Below are 26638 nucleotides of genomic sequence, written 5' to 3' on the forward strand. Positions count from 1 at the left end.
GATGTTGTAAATTGTCAGATTTATTGAGATTCTCCATGTCTCTGTAGAAATCAAGTTAACTTATATTAACTTCATTCTACTTGATGTAAAAACAGCAGAGGAAACAAAAAAAAGCTAGAGCAGTGTGAAGCGAATGTAGAAGGCTATAGAGGTCAGTCATGTGATAATCAAGTAAAAACGGCTGATGTTCATTTGGGTGTTCACAAGCAAATGTTAGATTTGAAGCCATTGGCAATATTTGTCACCTGTAACAACCACTTGTGCATGGTGTTCATGCTGCTCATGTGAATGTCCAGAAAGTTACTTTTTTTTTTCTTTTTTGGTACTGTAGAATGTCTGTTCTTTTCGTGTTCAACTCACTAACAGAGCATTCTGAAAGATTTTCTTAATATTGCAGTGAAGTGCCATTCTGATATTAGATTAAACTCTAAAGCCTTTTCAGTGAATGCCATTTCAAGTAAATCTGAAAGTGACTGCTTCCCTTGAAAAGTTGCATGAATGCTCCAACTGAAATGCTTGATACACATATGGATTCAGCTCTAATTCTTAACAGAACTGAAAAGTTCAAATTTAGAGTTGTGCAGTTTTTCCGGTCAAAAGTTCTTTTTTAATGATAGGATTCTGACATGTCTTCAGGCTAAATGTATAAATTTCCATCAAGTCCTAAATCTACTTGAAACTCTGATTGACCAAATTAGGTGGATGGGTCGGTGTGGAAGTATGGGAAAAAAAGGGGGTAGGCAGGCAAGCCTAACCTATGCACTTGCCTTTTGTGTTTAAGTGCAGGAATTTTTAAAAGTTCCATGTGAAATCAAATTGAAAATTTTAGTGTTTGAAATAAAGTAACAACTCCCATCTTTCCAGCAGGCTCACAGTTATGATTTCTTAATTGACACCAATCTGCTACATCAACTCTGACCTCCATCCTTTCATGTATCCACTACATCACCCTTTCTGACACCCATCTAACCATTTTTTCACTTTTGCCATGCACTGCTGAATAACCCATATTGGTCTTTCATTAAATGATATAGATCAATGAAAAAGCCAGTAGAAAATTAACTTGGCTCAGTAATGTCCATTTTTGGTCCCATCCTTCATCACATTTTTGTTCCTACCAAACCTAAAACAGGTGACTTGAATTCAGATCAGTATTTATTGCCTTCATAGATTCAGTGATAAGTATTCCTGAAGCACTTGCCAGGACATCATTAGTATAATCAGAGATCATCAAAGAGCTTTTAACAGTTTTTGCTGATAAAAATGGCACTAGGCCACAATGCTGTGAGAACTTATAAATGAACAAATATAGCAGGACCTGTTCTATCAGAGAAAAACAAACTTCTCCAAGGCTACTGCCCCAACTCTTTTATATATCAAACAAAACAAAGTAAACAAATTTTATTTTTTTGTGCAGTATAAAAATGTAGTTTACATGTAATAAAATATTGTTAAGCACAAAAGAAAGCCACTAGCATGCATGCACATTTTAGGCAGACTAATCCCAATGCTTACAGACTACTTAAGACTAGACATAGGTATTGAGAAGTACAATTTTAAGTATGCACTATTAAAAAAGAGAGGTAGCAAAAACAGTATAAATTTACGTATGTAATAATATTTTAAACGATTCAATGATCCTGAGTTAATTGGGATTTAAGTAGTTTTAACTGGCTCTATAATTTCAAGCTATGGAATGGTTATAAGAGATGAAGAGACAGAAAGTAGTTAGATGAGTTGATTTTGTTTGATATATGCTGTATTACCCTTGTGGGTTTAGCATTTAGTTGGTGTAGCTAAGTTAGGAAGATAAGGTGATTTTTAATTAAGGTTCTAAACTGATTGGCAACCAGGAAACCTTTTGCTACTTAGGGCAATGAATTTCCAGATCTTGAGGCCCTTTATGTGCACTGCATTTCTGCATAAGGTGAGGCAGATACAGGTAATGTCAATGAGAGATTTGTGCCTTGTGTTGTGTCCGTATGTTATGTTGTAGCTATGAAGGAGAAGTTTGAGGGGAGAGTTGCTGAAGTTTAATGTTATATATATACATATATGCTAGGTAGTAGGTTGGTAAACAGCAACCGCCCAGGGAGGTACTACCGTCCTGCCAAGTGAGTGTACAATGAAAACCTGTAATTGTTTTACATGATGGTAGGATTGCTGGTGTCTTTTGTCTGTCTCATAAACATGCAAGATTTCAGTTATGTCTTGCTACTTCTACTTACACTTAGGTCACACTACACATACATGTACAAGCATATATATACACACCCCTCTGGGTTTTCTTCTAGTTTCTTTCTGGTTCTTGTTCTTGTTTATTTCCACTTATCTCCATGGGGAAGTGGAATAGAATTCTTCCTCTGTAAGCCATGCGTGTTGTAAGAGGCGACTAAAATGCCGGGAGCAAGGGGCTAGTAACCCCTTCTCCCGTATAAATTACTAAATTTAAAAGAGAAACTTTCGTTTTTCTTTTTGGGCTACCCTGCCTTGGTGGGATACGGACGGTGTGTTGAAAGAAGATATATATATATGCACCTACCATCCGACTTACGACCGAGTTCGGTTCCAAGAAACCGGTCGTAAGTCGAAATGGACGTAAGTCGAACTTTACTACTGAATATCAACATCACATTTTTGTAATGACTTTATTTTATTGTATTATTTAGGTATTTCATGTTTTACTTTATTTTTTATGCTGTTAGTACTGTATTTTATACTGTAAGGTTTAGGATAAACACTGTGTACAACACAAATAGTTGTTTATTTCCCAGAAATTTGGCAAAAAAAGAAAAAAAACACGGTCGTAAGTCGAGTGGTCGTAATTCGAGCAGGTCGTAAGTCGGATGGTGTGTGTGTGTGTGTGTACTCACCTATTTGTGGTTGCAGGGGTCGAGTCTTAGCTCCTGGCCCCGCCTCTTCACCGGTTGCTACTGGGCCCTCTCTCTCCCCGCTCCATGAGCTTTATCAAACCTCGTCTTAAAACTGTGTATGGTTCCTGCCTCCACTATGTCATTTTCTAGGCTATTCCACTGCCTTACAACTCCATGACTGAAGAAATACTTCTTAATATCTCTCTGACTCATTTGTGTCTTCAACTTCCAATTGTGGCCTCTTGTTTCTGTGTCCCCTCCCTGGAACATCCTGTCTTTGTCCACCTTGTCTATTCCATGCAGTATTTTATATGTCGTTATCATGTCTCCCCTGACCCTCCTGTCCTCCAGTGTCGTCAGGCCGATTTCCCTTAATCTTTCTTCATAGGACATTCCCCTTAGCTCTGGAACTAACCTTGTCGCAAACCTTTGTACTTTCTCTAGTTTCTTGACGTGCTTTATCAAGTGCGGGTTCCAAACAGGTGCTGCATACTCCAGTATGGGCCTGACATACACGGTGTACAGTGTCTTGAACGATTCCTTACTAAGGTATCGGAATGCTGTTCTCAGGTTTGCCAGGCGCCCATATGCTGCAGCAGTTATCTGATTGATGTGTGCTTCCGGAGACATGCTCGGTGTTATACTCACCCCAAGATCTTTCTCCTTGAGTGAGGTTTGCAGTCTTTGGCCACCTAGCCTATGCTCTGTCTGTGGTCTTCTGTGCCCTTCCCCTATCTTCATGACTTTGCATTTGGCAGGATTAAATTCGAGAAGCCATTTGCTGGACCAGGTGTCCAGTCTGTCCAGGTCTCTTTGAAGTCCTGCCTGGTCCTCATCAGATTTAATTCTCCTCATTAACTTCACATCATCTGCAAACAGGGACACTTCTGAGTCTAACCCTTCCATCATGTCGTTCACATATACCAAAAATAGCACTGGTCCTAAGACTGACCCCTGTGGGACCCCGCTCGTCACAGGTGCCCACTGTGATACATCATTACGTACCATGACTCGTTGTTGCCTCCCTGTCAGGTATTCTCTGATCCATTGCAGTGCCCTTCCTGTTATATGCACCTGATGCTCTAGCTTCTGCACTAATCTCTTGTGAGGAACTGTGTCAAAGGCCTTCTTGCAGTCCAAGAGGATGCAATCAACCCACCCCTCTCTCTCATGTCTTACTTCTGTTATTTTATCATAAAACTCCAGAAGGTTTGTGACACAGGATTTGCCTTCCATGAATCCGTGCTGGTTGGCATTTATACTCTTGTTCCGTTCCAGGTGCTCCACCACTCTCCTCCTGATAATCTTCTCCATAACTTTGCATACTATACACGTCAATGACACAGGTCTATAGTTTAGTGCCTCTTTTCTGTCTCCTTTTTTAAAAATGGGAACTACATTTGCCGTCTTCCATACCTCAGGTAGTTGTCCAGTTTCCAGGGACGTGTTGAAGATTGTGGTAAGTGGCACGCACAACATATCTGCTCCCTCTCTAAGGACCCACGGGGAGATGTTGTCCGGTCCCATTGCCTTTGAGGTATCGATGTCCCTTAGCAGTTTCTTCACCTCCTCCTCATCTGTATGTATACTCTCTGGTACCCCTGTTTGTCCCTCAGTCTTGCTTTCTCTTGCAGAATCCTGGTTCGAACTGATTCTTCCTTGAAAATTACTTTGACAGGCCGTATCCTTCCACTCGCAAACCACCCAATTCTCTGAAAATTTGTCACCTGGGTCATATCGCCCTCACCTATTGTTTTCATGATGCCTTCAATCATTTTTTCTCCTCCTGTTTTATTTCTTCGAAGTTGTCCCCCTTGGCTTCTTGGAGCCCCTACACAAAAACTGACCTCGCCCTTTCCTCCTCCCACTGAGTCTCCATCTGCTTCCTCTGAGGCATTTTATTTCCTTCCATTGACATGTTCTTGCCTTCAGTCCCTGTCATATCTGAAACTTCTATTCTCAGTGAACTGTCTTTCATGACCAGCTGTCCCTTGCTACTGCAGTTGGCTGTTAGAATCTCTGCATATAGCATACCTTCATTGTCTTCAGACCTGTCATTTGATCTTAGTGTGCTCCTCGTCTTTTCCCTGGCCCCACGTGGGTCTGATAGGGCCTTCGCGTACGGCATGTCTCCGTTGTTGCTTACTGTCCCCTTGTCTGCACATGACATTGAATTTCCTGATGTCACATCTGAATTGTCATTTGTCTCTCTAATCTGTTTCAGGCTTTGCAGTTTGTGTGTGTGTATGTGTGTGTGTGTGTGTATATATATATATATATATATATATATATATATATATATATATATATATATATATATATATATATATATGCAAAACAACCACTCTGAAAGAATAGAGAAATTCCAAGCGCTTTCGTGACTACTCACATTATCAAGGAACTATGAAAGTAAAGCATCCAAGGAAGCTATATAAGGGGTCTGGCCGGCACCTCACTATCAGATCCCACAACGGTTTAAACACCTGACGCGCGCTGACCCAACTTGGATAGGTCCTTGGCACAACTCGCCCCACAAACTATTCTACCCAAGAAATAAGAAATTTTAACGATTATTTGTCCAGTGTATTATTAAATTCTTCCCAAATTCTATTAATTATAAATGGATCTAATTTATATAAACCAAAGGAAATATTCATAATATTGTCAAAACTGCTTTTTATGAAACAAGATTCAATTATATTCCTGTCGACCATGGACTTGCTTGATATTACTTTCTCAACTTTTTGAAAATCAATTGGATGGTTAAAATCTCTTACATGAATAAATAGAGCATTGGAATCTTGTCCAGTTCTAATGCTATATTTATGTTGTTTTAATCTTAGTTCGAGATTTTTACCAGTTTGACCGTAATAAACTTTATCGCAAATTTTACAAGGAATCTTATAGACACATCCATCAGCATTTTGGGGGGAATTCTTTATCAAAAGTTTTTTTACTGTATCAAGATTTTTGAATACAACTTTAATATTAAAAGTCTTAAGAAGAGAAGGCATATCAACCAAGTTTTCATGGTAAGGGAGAACCAACATATTTTTATTTGAATAAGGCTGGTTGTCCCTTTTTGGATTGTAAAAAGTATTTCTAGCAACTTTAAAAGATTTATCAATTACATTTCTTGGGTATTTTAAATCATTACCTATTTCATAAATTTTGGATATTTCCTCATCTATGAACTCAGGACTACAAATTCGTAAAGCTCTCAAAAACATTGATGAGAAAACAAACAGTTTGACTCTATCTTGATGCGAGGAATAATAGTGGACATAGGAACAGTTATTTGTAGGTTTTCTGTAAATTTTAAATTTGAATTCATTATTACCCTTAATAATTAAAACATCTAGAAAAGGCAATGAGTTATTTTCTTCAAACTCAACAGTAAAGTTTATAGAATGGGCTAAGCTATTTAATTTTCCTAGGAAATGGTGTATATCTACATTTTTGGGCATAAGACACAAAATATCATCAACATATCTGAACCATTTAGCTCTATTAGGGAGGATTGTGTTAAGTAACCTTGTTTCAAAAAATTCCATGTATAGGTTACTAAGAGCAATGGGAAATCCTCTTTCACCTGTTCTTAGTAACCTATACATGGAATTTTTTGAAACAAGGTTACTTAACACAATCCTCCCTAACAGAGCTAAATGGTTCAGATATGTTGATGATATTTTGTGTCTTATGCCCCAAAATGTAGATATACACCATTTCCTAGGAAAATTAAATAGCTTAGCCCATTCTATAAACTTTACTGTTGAGTTTGAAGAAAATAACTCATTGCCTTTTCTAGATGTTTTAATTATTAAGGGTAATAATGAATTCAAATTTAAAATTTACAGAAAACCTACAAATAACTGTTCCTATGTCCACTATTATTCCTCGCATCAAGATAGAGTCAAACTGTCTGTTTTCTCATCAATGTTTTTGAGAGCTTTACGAATTTGTAGTCCTGAGTTCATAGATGAGGAAATATCCAAAATTTATGAAATAGGTAATGATTTAAAATACCCAAGAAATGTAATTGATAAATCTTTTAAAGTTGCTAGAAATACTTTTTACAATCCAAAAAGGGACAACCAGCCTTATTCAAATAAAAATATGTTGGTTCTCCCTTACCATGAAAACTTGGTTGATATGCCTTCTCTTCTTAAGACTTTTAATATTAAAGTTGTATTCAAAAATCTTGATACAGTAAAAAAAACTTTTGATAAAGAATTCCCCCCAAAATGCTGATGGATGTGTCTCTAAGATTCCTTGTAAAATTTGCGATAAAGTTTATTACGGTCAAACTGGTAAAAATCTCGAACTAAGATTAAAACAACATAAATATAGCATTAGAACTGGACAAGATTCCAATGCTCTATTTATTCATGTAAGAGATTTTAACCATCCAATTGATTTTCAAAAAGTTGAGAAAGTAGTATCAAGCAAGTCCATGGTCGACAGGAATATAATTGAATCTTGTTTCATAAAAAGCAGTTTTGACAATAATATGAATATTTCCTTTGGTTTATATAAATTAGATCCATTTATAATTAATAGAATTTGGGAAGAATTTAATAATACACTGGACAAATAATCGTTAAAATTTCTTATTTCTTGGGTAGAATAGTTTGTGGGGTGAGTTGTGCCAAGGACCTATCCAAGTTGGGTTGGCGCGCGTCAGGTGTTTAAACCGTTGTGGGATCTGATAGTGAGGTGCCGGCCAGACCCCTTATATAGCTTCCTTGGATGCTTTACTTTCATAGTTCCTTGATAATGTGAGTAGTCATGAAAGCGCTTGGAATTTCTCTATTCTTTCAGAGTGGTTGTTTTGCATATTCTGAAATCACCTGTTTACTGTGATCTTATTGCATATATATATATATATATATATATATATACAGTGGTCCCTCGCTTTTCGTAGTTCTCGGCAATCGTAAATTTCGCCAATCATAGGGGTATTTTCGTATAAACATGGACTCGCTTTTCATAGGTTGACTCGCGAATAGTAGTTCGTCCAGGACGCTTACGCACGGTGTGAGCAGGGAAGGCCTCCCTACCCAGCCAGTCTGGCATTGTTTACCAGTGAGTGAAGGTCCCCTCAAGTGCTCCTACGAAATATTTCAAAATATTCCACTCATTTTAGTGCTTGCAAGTACTAAATAAGCTACCATGGCTCCAAAGAAAGCTCCTAGTGCCAAGCCTGTGGTAAAAAGGTGAGAAATATGTACAGTGACAAAGTCTTGTACCATTTTAGGGAAGTGTTAAAGAGACACCAGAAACAGAGCTCTCTCCACAGTTACTTTGCGAAACAGGACTAGAGTGACTCTCAAGGTGGTCCTAGTGGCATTAAGAAACAGAGAAGAGAAGCAACCCCAGAAAAGCAAATGGTACCTGAGGTGTTGATGGAAGGGGATTTCCCTTCCAAACTATAAACAATCCAATCTCTCTCATCCTCCAGTCTCCCATACACTAAGAAGAATCTACAATAAAGGTAAGTGTTATGCTGTTAATGTTTCATTCATCATTTCCCATTGTATTGTTTATGTACTACATGTATATTTCATGTAAAATTTTTTTTTGTTTTAATACTTCTGAGTGTCAGAAACGGATTAATTGTATTTACATTATTTCTTATGGGGAAAACTGATTCGCAAATCGTAAATTTCGTTTATAGTAGCTCCTCCAGGAACGGATTAATTACAAACAACGAGGGACCACTGTGTAGGTAGTAGGTTGGTAGACAGCAACCACCCAGGGAGGTACTACCGTCCTGCCAAGTGAGTGTAAAACGAAGCCTGTGATTGTTTTACATGATGGTAGGATTGCTGATGTCTTTTGTCTGTCTCATAAATATGCAAGATTACAGGCATGTCTTGCTACTTCTACTTACACTTAGGTCACACTACACATACATGTACACATTTATTTATACACACTCATCTGAGTTTTCTTTGATTTTATCTTAATAGTTCTTGGTCTTATTAATTTTCCTTTTATATCCATGGGGAAGTGGAATAAGAATCTTTCCTCCGTAAGCCATGCGTGTTGTAAAAGTCAACTAAAATGCCGGGAACAATGGGCTAGTAACCCCTTTTCCTGTAAAGATTACTAAAAAGAATAATAAGAAGAAAATTGTCAAAGTGGGAAGTCTGAATGTGCGTGGATGTTGTGCAGATGATAAGAAAGAGATGATTGTGGATGTTATGAATGAGAAGAAGCTGGATGTCCTGGCTTTAAGTGAAACAAAGCTGAAGGGGGTGGGAGAGTTTCAGTGGAGAGGAATAAATGGGATTAGGTCAGGGGTTTCAAATAGAGTTAGAGCTAAAGAAGGAGTAGCAATAATGTTGAAGGATAAGCTATGGCAGGAAAAGAGGGACTATAAATGTATTAATTCAAGGATTATGTGGAGTAAAATAAAGATTGGATGTGAAAAGTGGGTTATAATAAGCGTGTATGCACCTGGAGAAGAGAGAAGTGTAGAGGAGAGAGAGAGATTTTGGGAAATGTTGAGTGAATGCGTGGGGAGTTTTGAATCAAGTGTGAGAGTAATGGTGGTTGGGGATTTCAATGCTAAAGTGGGTAAAAATGTTATGGAAGGAGTAGTAGGTAAATTTGGGGTGCCAGGGGTAAATGTAAATGGGGAGCCTTTAATTGAGCTATGTGTAGAAAGAAATTTGGTAATAAGTAATACATATTTTATGAAAAAGAGGATAAATAAATATACAAGGTATGATGTAGCACGTAATGAAAGTAGTTTATTAGATTATGTATTGGTGGATAAAAGGTTGATGGGTAGGCTCCAGGATGTACATGTTTATAGAGGGGCAACTGATATATCGGATCATTATTTAGTTGTAGCTACAGTTAGAGTAAGAGGTAGATGGGAAAAGAGGAAGGTGGCAACAACAAATAAGAGGGAGGTAAAAGTGTATAAATTAAGGGAGGAGGAAGTTCGGGTGAGATATAAGCGTCTATTGGCAGAAAGGTGGGCTAGTGCAAAGATGAGTAGTGGGGGGGTTGAAGAGGGTTGGAATAGTTTTAAAAATGCAGTATTAGAGTGTGGGGCAGAAGTTTGTGGTTATAGGAGGGTGGGGGCAGGAGGAAAGAGGAGTGATTGGTGGAATGATGAAGTAAAGGGTGTGATAAAAGAGAAAAAGGTAGCTTATGAGAGGTTTTTACAAAGCAGAAGTGTTATAAGAAGAGCAGAGTATATGGAGAGTAAAAGAAAGGTAAAGAGAGTGGTGAGAGAGTGCAAAAGGAGAGCAGATGATAGAGTGGGAGAGGCACTGTCAAGAAATTTTAATGAAAATAAGAAAAAATTTTGGAGCGAGTTAAACAAGTTAATAAAGCCTAGGGAAAATATGGATTTGTCAGTTAAAAACAGAGTAGGGGAGTTAGTAGATGGGGAGATGGAGGTATTGGGTAGATGGCGAGAATATTTTGAGGAACTTTTAAATGTTAAGGAAGAAACAGAGGCAGTAATTTCATGCACTGGTCAGGGAGGTATACCATCTTTTAGGAGTGAAGAAGAGCAGAATGTAAGTGTGGGGGAGGTACGTGAGGCATTACGTAAAATGAAAGGGGGTAAAGCAGCTGGAACTGATGGGATCATGACAGAAATGTTAAAAGCAGGGGGGGATATAGTGTTGGAGTGGTTGGTACTTTTGTTTAATAAATGTATGAAAGAGGGGAAGGTACCTAGGGATTGGCAGAGAGCATGTATAGTCCCTTTATATAAAGGGAAAGGGGACAAAAGAGACTGTAAAAATTATAGAGGAATAAGCTTACTGAGTATACCAGGAAAAGTGTACGGTAGGGTTATAATTGAAAGAATTAGAGGTAAGACAGAATGTAGGATTGCGGATGAGCAAGGAGGTTTTAGAGTGGGTAGGGGATGTGTAGATCAGGTGTTTACATTGAAGCATATATGTGAACAGTATTTAGATAAAGATAGGGAAGTTTTTATTGCATTTATGGATTTAGAAAAGGCATATGATAGAGTGGATAGAGGAGCAATGTGGCAGATGTTGCAAGTATATGGAATAGGTGGTAAGTTATTAAATGCTGTAAAGAGTTTTTATGAGGATAGTGAGGCTCAGGTTAGGGTGTGTAGAAGAGAGGGAGACTACTTCCCGGTAAAAGTAGGTCTTAGACAGGGATGTGTAATGTCACCATGGTTGTTTAATATATTTATAGATGGGGTTGTAAAGGAAGTAAATGCTAGGGTGTTTGGGAGAGGGGTGGGATTAAATTATGGGGAATCAAATTCAAAATGGGAATTGACACAGTTACTTTTTGCTGATGATACTGTGCTTATGGGAGATTCTAAAGAAAAATTGCAAAGGTTAGTGGATGAGTTTAGGAATGTGTGTAAAGGTAGAAAGTTGAAAGTGAACATAGAAAAGAGTAAGGTGATGAGGGTGTCAAATGATTTAGATAAAGAAAAATTGGATATCAAATTGGGGAGGAGGAGTATGGAAGAAGTGAATGTTTTCAGATACTTGGGAGTTAACGTGTCGGCGGATGGATTTATGAAGGATGAGGTTAATCATAGAATTGATGAGGGAAAAAAGGTGAGTGGTGCGTTGAGGTATATGTGGAGTCAAAAAACGTTATCTATGGAGGCAAAGAAGGGAATGTATGAAAGTATAGTAGTACCAACACTCTTATATGGGTGTGAAGCTTGGGTGGTAAATGCAGCAGCGAGGAGACGGTTGGAGGCAGTGGAGATGTCCTGTTTAAGGGCAATGTGTGGTGTAAATATTATGCAGAAAATTCGGAGTGTGGAAATTAGGAGAAGGTGTGGAGTTAATAAAAGTATTAGTCAGAGGGCAGAAGAGGGGTTGTTGAGGTGGTTTGGTCATTTAGAGAGAATGGATCAAAGTAGAATGACATGGAAAGCATATAAATCTATGGGGGAGGGAAGGCGGGGTAGGGGTCGTCCTCGAAAGGGTTGGAGAGAGGGGGTAAAGGAGGTTTTGTGGGTAAGGGGCTTGGACTTCCAGCAAGCGTGCATGAGCGTGTTAGATAGGAGTGAATGGAGACGAATGGTACTTGGGACCTGACGATCTGTTGGAGTGTGAGCAGGGTAATATTTAGTGAAGGGATTCAGGGAAACCGGTTATTTTCATATAGTCGGACTTGAGTCCTGGAAATGGGAAGTACAATGCCTGCACTTTAAAGGAGGGGTTTGGGATATTGGCAGTTTGGAGGGATATGTTGTGTATCTTTATATGTGTATGCTTCTAGACTGTTGTATTCTGAGAACCTCTGCAAAAACAGTGATAATGTGCGAGTGTGGTGAAAGTGTTGAATGATGATGAAAGTATTTTCTTTTTGGGGATTTTCTTTCTTTTTTGGGTCACCCTGCCTCGGTGGGAGACAGCCGACTTGTTGAAAATATATATATATATATATATATATATATATATATATATATATATATATATATATATATATATATATATATATTTTTTTTTTTTTTTTTTTTTTTTTTTTTTCAACAAGTCGGCCGTCTCCCACCGAGGCAGGGTGACCCAAAAAAAAAGAAAGAAAATCCCCAAAAAGAAAATACTTTCATCATCATTCAACACTTTCACCACACTCACACATTATCACTGCTTTTGCAGAGGTGCTCAGAATACAACAGTTTAGAAGCATATATGTATAGAGATACACAACATATCCCTCCAAACTGCCAATATCCCAAACCCCTCCTTTAAAGTGCAGGCATTGTACTTCCCATTTCCAGGACTCAAGTCCGACTATATGAAAATAACCGGTTTCCCTGAATCCCTTCACTAAATATTACCCTGCTCACACTCCAACAGATCGTCAGTAATATGAGTGCACATTTTGTTTATTAAATTAAAACTCCTGAAGAGTGAAGGAAGTGTGCTGTCTGGTACAGGAATTTGTAATAATCTGCACAGCAGCTTTTTGTTGGGTTATTAATAATTTAAGATTATTATCTGTAGTAGATCCCCAGGCACAAATTCCACAGGCAAGGTAAGGGTAGATTAGGGAATGGTACAGTGTAAGTAGTGTAGTGTCATTTGGGGTACATAGTACTGTATTTTGGAGAGGATGCCTACTGTTTTGGAGATCTTCTTGGCTATATGTTGGATGTGGGTATGAAATTTCAGGTTGTAGTCAAGATGAAGACCTAAAAATTTGCCCTCAATGTGTCTTGTAATGGGGGAACCAATGATCAATATGTTAAGTTGGATATTTAAAGCTCTGTTTCCAAATAGCATGTAGTGAGTTTTGTCTATATTGAGGATGAGTTTGTTGGTCGTCATTCACTTGTCTATGTTACGTTTTTCTAATTTTAAATCAATATCTGGCAAACTAATTGTGATCAATCATTTGAAGATCAGATATGACAAGTCTTACTTCTTTGATTTTCCAATATGTAAGGCCTTACTGTATAAGTAGTATATAAAAACAAAAATTATCAAGCATTCTACTTTTTTTTTTTTAATACACTGGCCGTATCCCGCCGAGGCAGGGTGACCTAAAAAGAAAAACAAAAGTTTTTCTTTTTATATTTAGTATAAGCAGTCTACATATATAAAATAAATAGATCTGAATTAAAGGCAGATTTATCCCATCAAATTTAAAATATAATAAAATTAGATACTGTAAAGGTAATTAAACAATATTTTCACTAACCTTAAGAATTATTGCATTTCTACGTATATAGAAATAGTGAAGATTTTTTGCACTATATGCCACCAGGAGTACTGTTGCAGTAGAAACCTTTTCTCGTATGACCTGAGTGAAATATAAAGATGAAATAATTATCTTTTCCCATTGAAAACATGATTAAGTTAGGTATTAATAATATATGCAAAATAATATATGCAGATATCACAATAAACCATAACAGGAAGAGATGCTATTTTAGTTAAGGGAAGTAATGACTGAACACTTTGCAAGAATGAAAAGAACAAGGAATTCTAACAAGGCAAGGAGTAATAATTATGTAGTGAGCTTAACCCTTAAACTGTTCAAACGTAGATCTACGTTCACGTGCGTAGCGCTCCGACCTTTACTTTCTCCATTTGAAAGCATGTAAAAAAACTTAGATCTACGTTTGGAGTGCTATGCACGTGAATGTAGATCTACGTTTGGACAGTTTAAGGGTTAATTAAAAATATAAAATAACAAAACTGTTTCAAAACATTATAAATATAACATTTGAATTGCCCATAGTATGCCTAGCATTTTGGGCAGTTGGATAAAAGATTTCTTACAAGATTTAAAATAATATAAAGGCAATACCATAAACAACAAACCATGATGTCACAGACCAAGAATAAAGAATAAAAATAAATATATAGTGGAACCTTAACTTACGACTCTCCCAACACACGAGTTTTTCAAGATACAAGCCGTCGCTCGGTCGATTTTTTGCTCTGAGTTATGAGCTAACATCCGAGCTATGAGTGAGCTTTCCCTGCTTCCCCCTTAACTCACACCACACACCTTGCTTATTTATCTATGATTTCATGCTTTAATTCCATGGACATCATCCTCTTTTTCTTCTCAGCACTGTCCTTTGCACTTATTTTCTTAGGATCCATGGTTAGAAAAAAGAAATTTGGCAAAATAACTGCACAAAATACAGGCAAACACAAGAGAAATGCTTCCACAGCGAGGTAAACAGTGCACTGAGTTGGCGGCGTTCTGAAGCTCCTCATTATTATTACGTATTATTATTATTATTAGTAGTAGTAGTAGTAGTAGAATTTTTTTTTTTCAACAAACCCGCCGTATCCCACCAAGGCAGGGTGGCCCAAAAAGAAAAACGAAAGTTTCTCTTTTTAAATTTAGTAATTTATATGGGAGAAGGGGTTACTAGTCCCTTGCTCCCGGCATTTTAGTCGCCTCTTACAACACGCATGGCTTACGGAGGAGGAATTCTGTTCCACTTCCCCATGGAGATAAGAGGAAATAAACAAGAACAAGAACTAGAAAGAAAATAGAAGAAAACCCAGAGGGGTGTGTATAAATATACTCGTACATGTATGTGTAGTGTGACCTAAGTGTAAGTAGAAGTAGCAAGACGTACCTGAAATCTTGCATGTTTATGAGACAGAAAAAAAGGACACCAGCAATCCTACCATCATGTAAAACAATTACAGGCTTTCGTTTTACACTCACTTGGCAGGACGGTAGTACCTCCCTGGGCGGTTGCTGTCTACCAACCTACTACCTAGAGTAGTATAATTATTATTATTAATTTAGGGAACTGAAGCTCACTCATTATTATTATTATCTTAGGGAACGGAAGTACAGATCCAATTCTCTAGATCAATAATAATAATGAGCGAGTTTCAGAACATTGCCACTAATTGCACAACGAATGCCACAACATCAGCTAAGCTGTGCATGTGTTTATGTCACCAGTTTATTTCTTTACATTCTCTATTATGTTTTTAAACAATATTTCTTATTTATCAAGCCACCACTAGTCACATAATGACATACTTTATTCATTCAAGAGTATATATCATGTTTCTATGTTATTTACAGTGGACCCCCGCATAGCGACTTTAATCCGTGCAAGAGGGCTCATTGTTATGCGAAATGATCGGTATGCGAATGAATTTTCCCCATAAGAAATAATGGAAATCAAATTAATCCGTGCAAGACACCCAAAAGTATGAAAAAAAAATTTTTACCACATGAAATATACATTTTCCTACACACAAAGAGAAGGATACGTGCACAATAGTAGAGTAGTACATGCACAATATATATTGTGCATGTACTACTCTACTAAATGAAGAATAAATGACACTTACCTTTATTGAAGATGCAGCAATGACTGATGAGACACTGTGTCCTGGGAGTGCCTTTTTCTCCTGAGTACTGTAGGTCCTGTTTGGCATTTTCTTCCAGAACAGGCCTTATCACACTGTGTATGCCACTACGATTCTTAAATCTCTCAAACCAACCTTTGCTGGCTTTAAATTCACCAATATGAGCACTAGTTCCAGGCATTTTTCCCTGTTCACCTGGGTGTTAGTTGACTGGTGTGGGTTGCATCCTGGGAGACAAGATTAAGGACCCCAATGGAAATAAGTTAGACAGTCTTCGATGACACTGACTTTTTTGGGTTATCCTGGGTGGAAAATCCTCTGGGGTTAATTGTTTCTTGGTATTCTCAATAAGCCACACCAACAACGGTGCTACAGCAGCAGCAGCAGCAGCTGACAGTGCTACAGCAGCAGCAGACGATGCTACAGCAGCAGCAGACGGTACTACAGCAGCAGCTGACGGTGGTACAGCAGCAGCAGCAGCTGACAGTGCTACAGCAGCAGCAGACGATGCTACAGCAGCAGCAGACGGTACTACAGCAGCAGCTGATGGTGGTACAGCAGCAGCAGCAGCTGACAGTGCTACAGCAGCAGCAGACGATGCTACAGCAGCAGCAGACAGTACTACAGCAGCAGCTGACGGTGGTACAGCAGCAGCAGCTGACAGTGCTACAGCAGCAGCAGACGATGCTACAGCAGCAGCAGACGGTACTACAGCAGCAGCTGACGGTGGTACAGCAGCAGCAGCAGCTGACAGTGCTACAGCAGCAGCAGACGATGCTACAGCAGCAGCAGATGGTACTACAGCAGCAGCAGACGGTACTACAGCAGCAGCAGCAGCAGCTGACGGTGGTACAACAGCAGCAGCAGCTGACGGTGCTACAGCAGCAGCAGCAGCTGACAGTGCAGCAGCAGCAGCAGCAGCTGACAGTGGTACAGCAGCAGCTGACAGTGCAGCAGCAGCAGCAGCAGCTGACAGTGGTACAGCAGCAGCAGCAGCTGTACCACCAATAGTAGCGATGGTTGATTGGGGTTTATTATACAACCTGGCCAGCTCGGAGACACGCACTCCACTTTCATACTTATCAATGATCTTTTTCTTCATCTCTATAGTAATTCTCACCCTTATTGCTGTAGGGTTGGCACTAGAAGCTTTCTTGGGGCCCATGGTCACTTATTTTGCAGATAAAATCACCAAAAACACTGTAATAATACGAAATGTTCCGATTGTATGCTTGGATGTTACCGCGGAGGCTGGCTGGTAAACAATGCCACCGGCGGCACATGTGAGGCTGGCTAAGGGCACACATTGGACGCGTCTCGGACGAAGAGCGGTGAGCGGGTTTTTGAGCGGTATGCGAGGCAAAATTTTTGCGATAAAAGCGAGCGGTATGCGGATTGAACGTTATGTGATGCCGACGGTATGCGGGGGTCCACTGTATATTGTTTATTATGTCAGATGATTTGTTTTTTTTTAACAAGTTGGCCGTCTCCTATCGAGGCAGGGTGACCCAAAAATAAATAAAATCCCCAAAAAGAAAATACCTTCATCATCATTCAACACTTTCACCTCACTCATACATAATCACTGTTTTTGCAGAGTTGCCCAGAACACAACAGTTTAGAAGCATGTACGTATAAAGATACACAATATATCTGGGAGTGGACTTGTCAGCAGATGTTTAAGAAAGACACGGTAACCAAAAAATTAATGAGGGAAAAAAAGGAGGAGGCTGTGGAGACAAAGAGCATTATCCATGGAAGCAAAGAGGGGAATGTATGAAGTATAGTGGTATCAATGCTCTTATACTGGTATAAAGAACAGATAGTGAATGTTAAAACAAGGAGAAGGCTGGAGGCAGGAGAGATGTCGTGTCTAAGGGCAATGTGTGGTGTGAATATTAAGCAAAGAATCCATAGCTTGGATATTAGAAATAGGTGTCTGGTTACTAAAAGTATTATGCAGAGGGTTGAGGAGGGGTTGCTGAGGTGGTTCAGACATTTAAAGAGGCTGGAACAAAACAGAATGTCTTGGAGAGCATATAAATCTATAGTGGAAGGATGGCAGGGTAGGGGTCATCCTAGGAAAGGTTGGAGGGAGGGTGGGTAAAGGAGGTTTTTGTGTACAAGGGGCTTAGACTCCCAGCAAGCAGGTATGAGAGCGTTAGATAGAAGTGAGTGTAGGTAAATGGTTTTTAGGATGACATGCTGTTGGAGTGTGAGCAAAATAATATTATGAAATGGTTCATGGAAACCAGTTAGCCAGACTTGAGTCCTGCAGATGGAATGTACAATGCCTGCACTCTGAAGGACGAGTGGGGATATTTGCAGCTTTGAACTGTAGTATCAGCATCCCTCTGGCAAGACAGTGATGGAATGAGTAATGGCAAAAGTATTTTGTCTTTTTTGAGTCACCCTGCCTCAGTGGGAAATAGTTGATATGTTAAAAACAAATAATATTAATAATAATGGCTAGGAGGGTATGTAAATTTGGTATTAAGAGAAGAAGGAATAGGGGTCATCCCAGGAAGGACTGGTGAGAGAGGGATAAACAAGTTTTTGAATGCTAGGGACTTCAACATCCAATAGGCTTGAACAGGTATTTTAAACTGAAGTGAATGGAAGCAAGTCTGGTTAAACACACTTGAGTCTTGGAGGTGGGAAGTACAATGCATGTACTCTAAAGGATGGGTGAGAATGTTTTAGCTTGAAGGGCCATCTGAGCTGTGATGTCAGAATATTTCTGGCAATACAGAGATTGAATGAATGACAATGAATGTGTTTCCTCTTTCTGGATTATTCTACCTCGATGGGAGGTGCAGGTGTGTTAAAAAAATAACAACATTAATACTAATAGAACTTACATAATTTTTTCCATATGTACAAAAATACATGTGACTTACTTACATAAGAAATTAATCTATACACAGGCATAACATGTTACTAATCTTTTATAAAGCAAAAGGAAAGGAAATAAGAATCTGTTTTAAACATATGGTAATGACACTTAAACTGTCCACACGTAGATCTACATTCACATGTGGGAGGATCCGAGCATAGATCAACATTTTATTTTTCATTCCTTCAAAATTGGTGCGATAGGCCTGAGTCACCTACACATGAGACAATGGGTCTGCGCACTCAGTGTGTGCAGTATGAAAAAATTTGGGGACCACTTAGTACCTTGTGGGAGCACCAGTTCAACTGAGCACCAGCTAGAGCAAATAGCATGGCAAACACCAGGGATTCACTGATGTCATGTCGTATTAACACTCCCCTTTTAAGAGGAAAGTAAAAATAGGTTAGACAAATACATGAGTGGGTGTGAGTTGGACCTGACTAGCTTGTGCTACTAGGTCAGATGCCATGCTCCTTCCTTCACTGGATGTGACCTGACTCGGTGGGTCATTGGTCTAAGCCAGGGGATGACATGGATCTGCCTTGCATGGGCCAGTAGGCCTGCTGCAGAGTTCCCTTCTTTCTTATGTTCTTATGTATTTAGCAGGCTGGCCAGATGGCCAGCTGGCTTTGGCTGTCTCTGTCTGTCTATATCTCTGTCTCTCACATGTACACATAAACTTTTTTATTTTTTTTTTAATAAGTCAGCGATCTCCCACCGAGGCAGGGTGACCCAAAAAGAAAGAAAATACTTTCATCGTCATTCAACACTTTCACCTCACTCACACATAATCACTGTTTTTGCAGGGGTGCTCAGAATACAACAGTTTAGAAGCATATATGTATAAAGATACACAACATATCCCTCCAAACTGCCAATATCCCAAACCCCTCCTTTAAAGTGCAGGCAACGCGCTTCCCATTTCCAGGACTCAAGTCCGACTATATAAAAATAACCGGTTATAAAAATAACCGGTTTATAAAAATAACCAGTTAAAATAATTATTTGTCTATTTCTCTTGGAATGATCAACACATAGTGTAAATTACCTAGGATAACCCAAAAATTCCAGGCAAAGTGCTATACCATGTTTGTTGATCTTCTTTCTTTCAACACACTGGCCATATCCCACTGAGGCGGGGTGGCCCAAAAGGAGAAACGAAAGTTTCTCCTTGTACATTTAGTAATATATACAGGAGAGAGGGGTTACTAGCTCCTTGCTCCCGTCATTTTAGTCGCCTCTTACAACACACATGGCTTACGGAGGAAGAATTCTGTTTCACTTCCCCATGGAGATAAGAGGAAATAAACAAGAACAAGAACTAGAAAGAAAATAGCAGAAAACCCAGAAGGGTGTGTATATATATATATGCTTGTACACATATGTGTAGTGTGACCTAAGTGTAAGTAGAAGTAGCAAGACGTACATGTAATCTTGCATATTTATGAGACAGACAAAAGACACCAGCCATCCTACCATCATGTAAAACAATTACAGGCTTTCGTTTTACACTCACTTGGCAGGACGGTAGTACCTCCCTGGGTGGTTGCTGTCTACCAACCTACATGTTTGTAGATATAAGACATAAAAAACATGACACAAGTAATAGCAGTGTCACTTGCTCAGCAATCAGGGAGTGGCTCTTAAACCAAAAACCAACAGGTTTACCAGCCACTCCCTGAGACAGACAAACAGATGGAAAGACACACACACACAGACAGACAAATAGACAGAGACAGATAGACAGACAGACAGACAGACAGAGAAACAAACAGACATGTTTATGTGCAGCAGCAAAAACAAATAAAGCAAGGGTTCCCTGAAGCAGCCCACATTCATCAAATGTCACTGCCTGTCACCAGTTATCTCATGCTTGTCATAACACCATTCTTCAAGGAGTTTCATATACAGTGGACCCCCGGTTAACGATATTTTTTCATTACAGAAGTATGTTCAGGTGCCAGTACTGACCGAATTTGTTCCCATAAGGAATATTGTGAAGTAGATTAGTCCATTTCAGACCCCCAAACATACACGTACAAACGCACTTACATAAATACACTTACATAATTGGTCGCATTGGGAGGTGATCGTTAAGCGGGGGTCCACTGTATACTCCAAGCGCAGACAGATAAACAGAGCTAGATAGACAGATAAGCAGAGCTAGACAGACAGGTAGATAGACAAATAGACAGATATACATACATACAGACATGTTTGTGTGCAACAGTGAAAACAATAAAGCCAGGGTTCTCTGCAGCAGCGCACATTCATCAAATGTCACTGGCTGTCACCAGTTATCTCGCTTGTCATAACACCATTCTTCAAGGAGTTTCATATATACTCCAGCATGTCTAAAATATTGCAAAGACCTATAAATACTTTGTATATATATCTAGACAATAGTAAATGACCCAGGCAGATGAAAATGTTCACCTGTCGGTGTGATTGTTACTATTTGAGTACTATTTCAGTACATAATATTAGTGTCAGAACAAAGATTGGCTATGAAATCACAAGAACTATTATAAATTGTAATTATCAGAACATAAAAATTATGTATATTAAAATAAAAATGAGAAAAAAAAGGTAAATCGGCAACACTTGTGCAAACGGCAGGACTGGACGTTGCCATCAGGTGAGCTTCCAGAGCCAACTTCTCAGTCTTATATCTCAGTAAGTACTGGTCCTGTGAGGGAAAAGTTCAACAGATAGGAGTAGCGAGTGAGTATATGGTAACAACAGTTTGACTGCCGGCTGCTTGTTAAGGTAGGGTCAGTCTAGCTCCTGCTATTCCCCCCCCCCTTTTTTCCCCACCCCGAAAGGTGACGTGTGGGGCTCCGGCCAAACAGTAATCACTCGACTCAAAGCTCCCAGCACAACTGTAAGTAAAAGCCTCTGCTCCTATTCTAGTGGATATTGGTTGAAAGCTTCACTTTTGACCAATAATAAACTTAGTCCTTTCAGTTTTAAGCTCCACATGAGACTTAGATAATCACCACCTTTTTTAAGTACAGTGGTCCCCCGGTTTTCGTAGTTCCCGGCAATCGTAAAATTCGCCAATCATAGGGGTATTTTTGTATAAACATGGACTCGCTTTTCATAGGTTGACTCGCGAGTCGTAGTTCATCCGGGACGCGTACCCACTGCGTGAGCCGGGGCGGCAGCTAGTCTGGCATTGTTTACCAGTGAGCGAAGGTCCCCTCACGTGCTCCAGCGAAATATTTCATAATATTCCATTTATTTTAGTGCTTACAAGTACTAAATAAGCTACCATGGCTACAAAGAAAGCTCCTAGTACCAAGCCTGTGGTAAAGAAGGTGAGAAATACGAATGAATTTAAGAAAACCATCATTGAACAATATGAAAGTGGTACAAGTGTGGCCGAACTGTCCAGGATGTATAAGAAACCCTACACAATCTTATGTTCCATAGTGTCCAAGAAAAAGGAAATAAAGGATGCTGTTGTTGCAAAGGAAGTAACTATGCTGACAAAAATGAGATCACCAGTACTGGAAGAGGTTGAGAAGTTATTATTGGTGTGGATAAATGAGAAACAATTAGCAGGAGATACTCTTATGACTTCGATTATTTGTGAAAAGGCTAGGCAGTTGCATGAAGATTTGGTGAAGAAATTGCCTGCAAAAGAGTGGTGAAGTGAGTGAATTTAAGGCCAGCAAAGGCTGGTTTGAGAGATTTAAGAACCGTACTGGCATACATAGTGTGGTAAGGCATGGTGAGGCTGCCAGTTCGGACCACAAGGCGGCTGAAAAATATGTGCATGAATTCCAGGAGTACATAGAGGCTGAAGGACTGAAACCTGAACAAGTGTTCAATTGTGACGAAACAGGCCTCTTTTGGAAGAAAATGCCAAAGAGGACCTTCATTACACAAGAGGAAAAGGCAATGCCAGGACACAAGCCTATGAAAGACAGGCTGACGCTAATGTTCTGTGCTAATGCTAGTGGGGATTTCAAAGTGAAGCCATTACTAGTGTACCATTCTGAAAATCCCAGAGTGTTCAGGAAAAACAATGTTATGAAGAGTAAATTGTGTGTGTTTTGGAAATCTAATAGTAAGGCATGGGTCACGAGGGAAATTTTCGTCGAGTGGTTCAATGAAGTGTTTGGCCCTAGTGTGAAGGAGTATCTCCTGGAAAAGAAATTGGATCTCAAGTGCGTGCTAGTAATGGACAATGCACCTGCTCATCCTCCAAACTTGGATGACCTAATTTTCAAGGAGTTTGGGTTCATCACAGTAAAGTTCTTGCCCCCGAATACCACTCCTCTCCTCCAACCCATGGACCAGCAGGTTATTGCAAACTTTAAAAAACTCTACACAAAAGCAATGTTTCACAGGTGCTTGACTGTGACCACAGACACTCACTTGACCCTAAGGGAATTTTGGAGAGAACACTTCAGCATCCTCCACTGCATAACCCTTATAGGTATGGCTTGGGAGGGAGTGACTACCAGGACTTTGAACTCTGCCTGGAGAAAATTGTGGCCAGATTGTGTCGACAATAGGGATTTTGAAGGATTTGGGACTGACCCTATTGAGCCTATGTCTGTTGTAAAATCAATTGTGGCACTGAGGAGTTCCATGGGGTTGGATGTGAGTTTGGAGGATGTGGAAGAATTGGTGGAAGACCACAATGAAGAGCTCACCACTGAGGAGCTGCAAGAGCTTCAGCAGGAAGAGCAACACATCGCAGCTCAGAATCTTGCTGCAGAGGAGGAGGAAGAGAGATGGAAGAAGGTGCCTTCTTCAGAAATTAAAGAGATTTTTACTATGTGGGGTAAGATGGAAAGCTTTATGGAGAAACATCACCCTAACAAGGTTGTCGCAAGCCAGGTTGGCAACATGTACAGTGACAAAGTCTTGGGCCATTTTAGGGAAGTGATAAAGAGACGCCAGAAACCGAGCTCTCTCCACAGTTATTTTGTGAGACAGGACTCCAGTGACTCTCGAGGTGGTCCTAGTGGCATTAAGAAACAGAGAAGAGAAGCAACCCCAGAAAAGCAAATGGTACCTGAGGTGTTGATGGAAGGGGATTCCCCTTCCAAACTATAAACAATCCACTCTCTCTCCTCCTCCAGTCTCCCATACACTAAGAATTAGATTTAGAAAGGACATAGGAAAGTATTGGTTTGGAAATAGGGTAGTAGATGAGTGGAACAGTCTACCTAGTTGGGTTATTGAGGCTAGGACTTTGGGTAGTTTCAAATTTAGGTTGGATAAATACATGAGTAGGATGGGTTGGATTTGAGTGGGACTTGCACATCAGAGCTTATTTCTTGGGTAGCATTGAAAATTGGGTAGGTCAAATGTTTGTTAGTGGGATGAATTGTAAAGGACCTGCCTAGTATGGGCCAGCAGGCCTGCTGCAGTGTTCCTCCTTTCTTATGTTCTTATGTTCTAAGAAGAATCTCCAATAAAGGTAAGTGTTATGCTGTTAATGTTTCATTCATCATTTCCCATTGTATTATTTATGTACTACATGTATATTTCATGTTAAAAATTTTTTTGTTTTAATACTTCTGGGTGTCAGGAACGGATTAATTGTATTTACATTATTTCTTATGGGGAAAATTGATTCGTAAATCGTAAATTTCGTTTATAGTAACGGCTCCAGGAACGGATTAATTACGAAAAACAAGGGACCACTGTATCTTACACTTATCATGGAGAGTGATTTCTTAAGCAGTGGGTAACCTGTCTCTCTTTCCAACCAACGAGAAGTGTTGGAGACGGACTGAAGTCCGGAGACGTCACTTTTTGATCTACCTACCTGATTCATGGTAGCCCACCTGCAGGCAACTACCCCTCATCTTTGCAGTGATAAAGAACCTGCATTCCTGTCATCTGGACTGACTATTCAAGGCTATAGACTCTGTGAAGAACTAGTCGTTGGGTTGTCACCAACACCTGTGACTCCTCCCCCCCACCACATCATCAGTAACAGCTACAATTTCTACAAGACGGTGTCAACCTCCACCACACACCCCAGTATAACTGTACATATTAGTGTTGAATTCAAATGTCATATTTTTATTTCATTTTTCATTTTTCTGTCAAATAGGATACACATTCATTTTTTCAATGTTTTATCTTTGCATTACCAAATAATAAAGTGTTTATCTTTGTGAATTATTATTAGGTAGTAGGTTGGTAGACAGCAACCACCCAGGGAAGTACTACCGTCCTGCCAGATGACTGTGAAACAGAAACCTGTAACTGTTTTGCATGATGGTAGGATTGCTGGTTTCTTTTTCTGTCTCATAAACACGCTAGATAACAGGGATATCTTGCTACTCCTACTACACTTTGGTTACACTTCACAGACACGCACATGCGTATATATATACATACATACATCTAGGTTTTTCTCCTTTTTCTAAATAGCTCTTGTTCTTCTTTATTTCTTCTATTGTCCATGGGGAAGTGGAAAAGAATCTTTCCTCCGTAAGCCATGCGTGTCGTATGAGGCGACTAAAATGCCGGGAGCAATGGGCTAGTAACCCCTTCTCCTGTATACATTTACTAAAAAAGAGAAGAAGAAAAACTTTATAAAACTGGGATGCTTGAATGTGCGTGGATGTAGTGCAGATGACAAGAAACAGATGATTGCTGATGTTATGAATGAAAAGAAGTTGGATGTCCTGGCCCTAAGCGAAACAAAGCTGAAGGGGGTAGGGGAGTTTCGGTGGGGGGAAAAAAATGGGATTAAATCTGGAGTATCTGAGAGAGTTAGAGCAAAGGAAGGGGTAGCAGTAATGTTGAAGGATCAGTTATGGAAGGAGAAAAGAGAATATGAATGTGTAAATTCAAGAATTATGTGGATTAAAGTTAAGGTTGGATGCGAAAAGTGGGTCATAATAAGCGTGTATGCACCTGGAGAAGAGAGGAATGCAGAGGAGAGAGAGAGATTTTGGGAAATGTTAAGTGAATGTATAGGAGCCTTTGAACCAAGTGAGAGAGTAATTGTGGTAGGGGACCTGAATGCTAAAGTAGGAGAAACTTTTAGAGAGGGTGTGGTAGGTAAGTTTGGGGTGCCAGGTGTAAATGATAATGGGAGCCCTTTGATTGAACTTTGTATAGAAAGGGGTTTAGTTATAGGTAATAAATATTTTAAGAAAAAGAGGATAAATAAGTATACATGATATGATGTAGGGCGAAATGACAGTAGTTTGTTGGATTATGTATTGGTAGATAAAAGACTGTTGAGTAGACTTCAGGATGTACATGTTTATAGAGGGGCCACAGATATATCAGATCACTTTCTAGTTGTAGCTACACTGAGAGTAAAAGGTAGATGGGATACAAGGAGAATAGAAGCATCAGGGAAGAGAGAGGTGAAGGTTTATAAACTAAAAGAGGAGGCAGTTAGGGTAAGATATAAACAACTATTGGAGGATAGATGGGCTAATGAGAGCATAGGCAATGGGGTCGAAGAGGTATGGGGTAGGTTTAAAAATGTAGTGTTAGAGTGTTCAGCAGACGTTTGTGGTTACAGGGAAGTGGGTGCGGGAGGGAAGAGGAGTGATTGGTGGAATGATGATGTAAAGAGAGTAGTAAGGGAGAAAAAGTTAGCATATGAGAAGTTTTTACAAAGTAGAAGTGATGCAAGGAGGGAAGAGTATATGGAGAAAAAGAGAGAGGTTAAGAGAGTGGTGAAGCAAAGTAAAAAGAGAGCAAATGAGAGAGTGGGTGAGATATCAACAAATTTTGTTGAAAATAAGAAAAAGTTTTGGAGTGAGATTAACAAGTTAAGGAAGCCTAGAGAACAAATGGATTTGTCAGTTAAAAAATAGGAAAGGAGAGTTAGTAAATGGAGAGTTAGAGGTATTGGGAAGATGGAGGGAATATTCTGAGGAATTGTTAAATGTTGATGAAGATAGGGAAGCTGTGATTTCGTGTATAGGGCAAGGAGGAATAACATCTTGTAGGAGTGAGGAAGAGCCAGTTGTGAGTGTGGGGGAAGTTCGTGAGGCAGTAGGTAAAATGAAAGGGGGTAAGGCAGCCGGGATTGATGG

At 39.4% G+C, this 26638-nt stretch overlaps 1 protein-coding gene across 2 annotated transcripts in view; it reads right to left on the reverse strand.

Annotated features, from left to right (window-relative positions):
• Positions 1-26638, reverse strand: part of LOC128691663 (beta-catenin-like protein 1) — a 245888-nt gene that overhangs the window by 177594 nt on the left and 41656 nt on the right. For both annotated transcript variants that reach the window (XM_070088844.1, XM_070088843.1), the window contains one exon: positions 13551-13652. In XM_070088844.1, coding sequence (XP_069944945.1) covers positions 13551-13652 — 102 coding nt within the window. The remainder of the gene's footprint in view (positions 1-13550; positions 13653-26638) is intronic.

This window comes from Cherax quadricarinatus, chromosome 26 (genome assembly GCF_038502225.1).
Source record: "Cherax quadricarinatus isolate ZL_2023a chromosome 26, ASM3850222v1, whole genome shotgun sequence".
NCBI lineage: Eukaryota > Metazoa > Arthropoda > Malacostraca > Decapoda > Parastacidae > Cherax > Cherax quadricarinatus.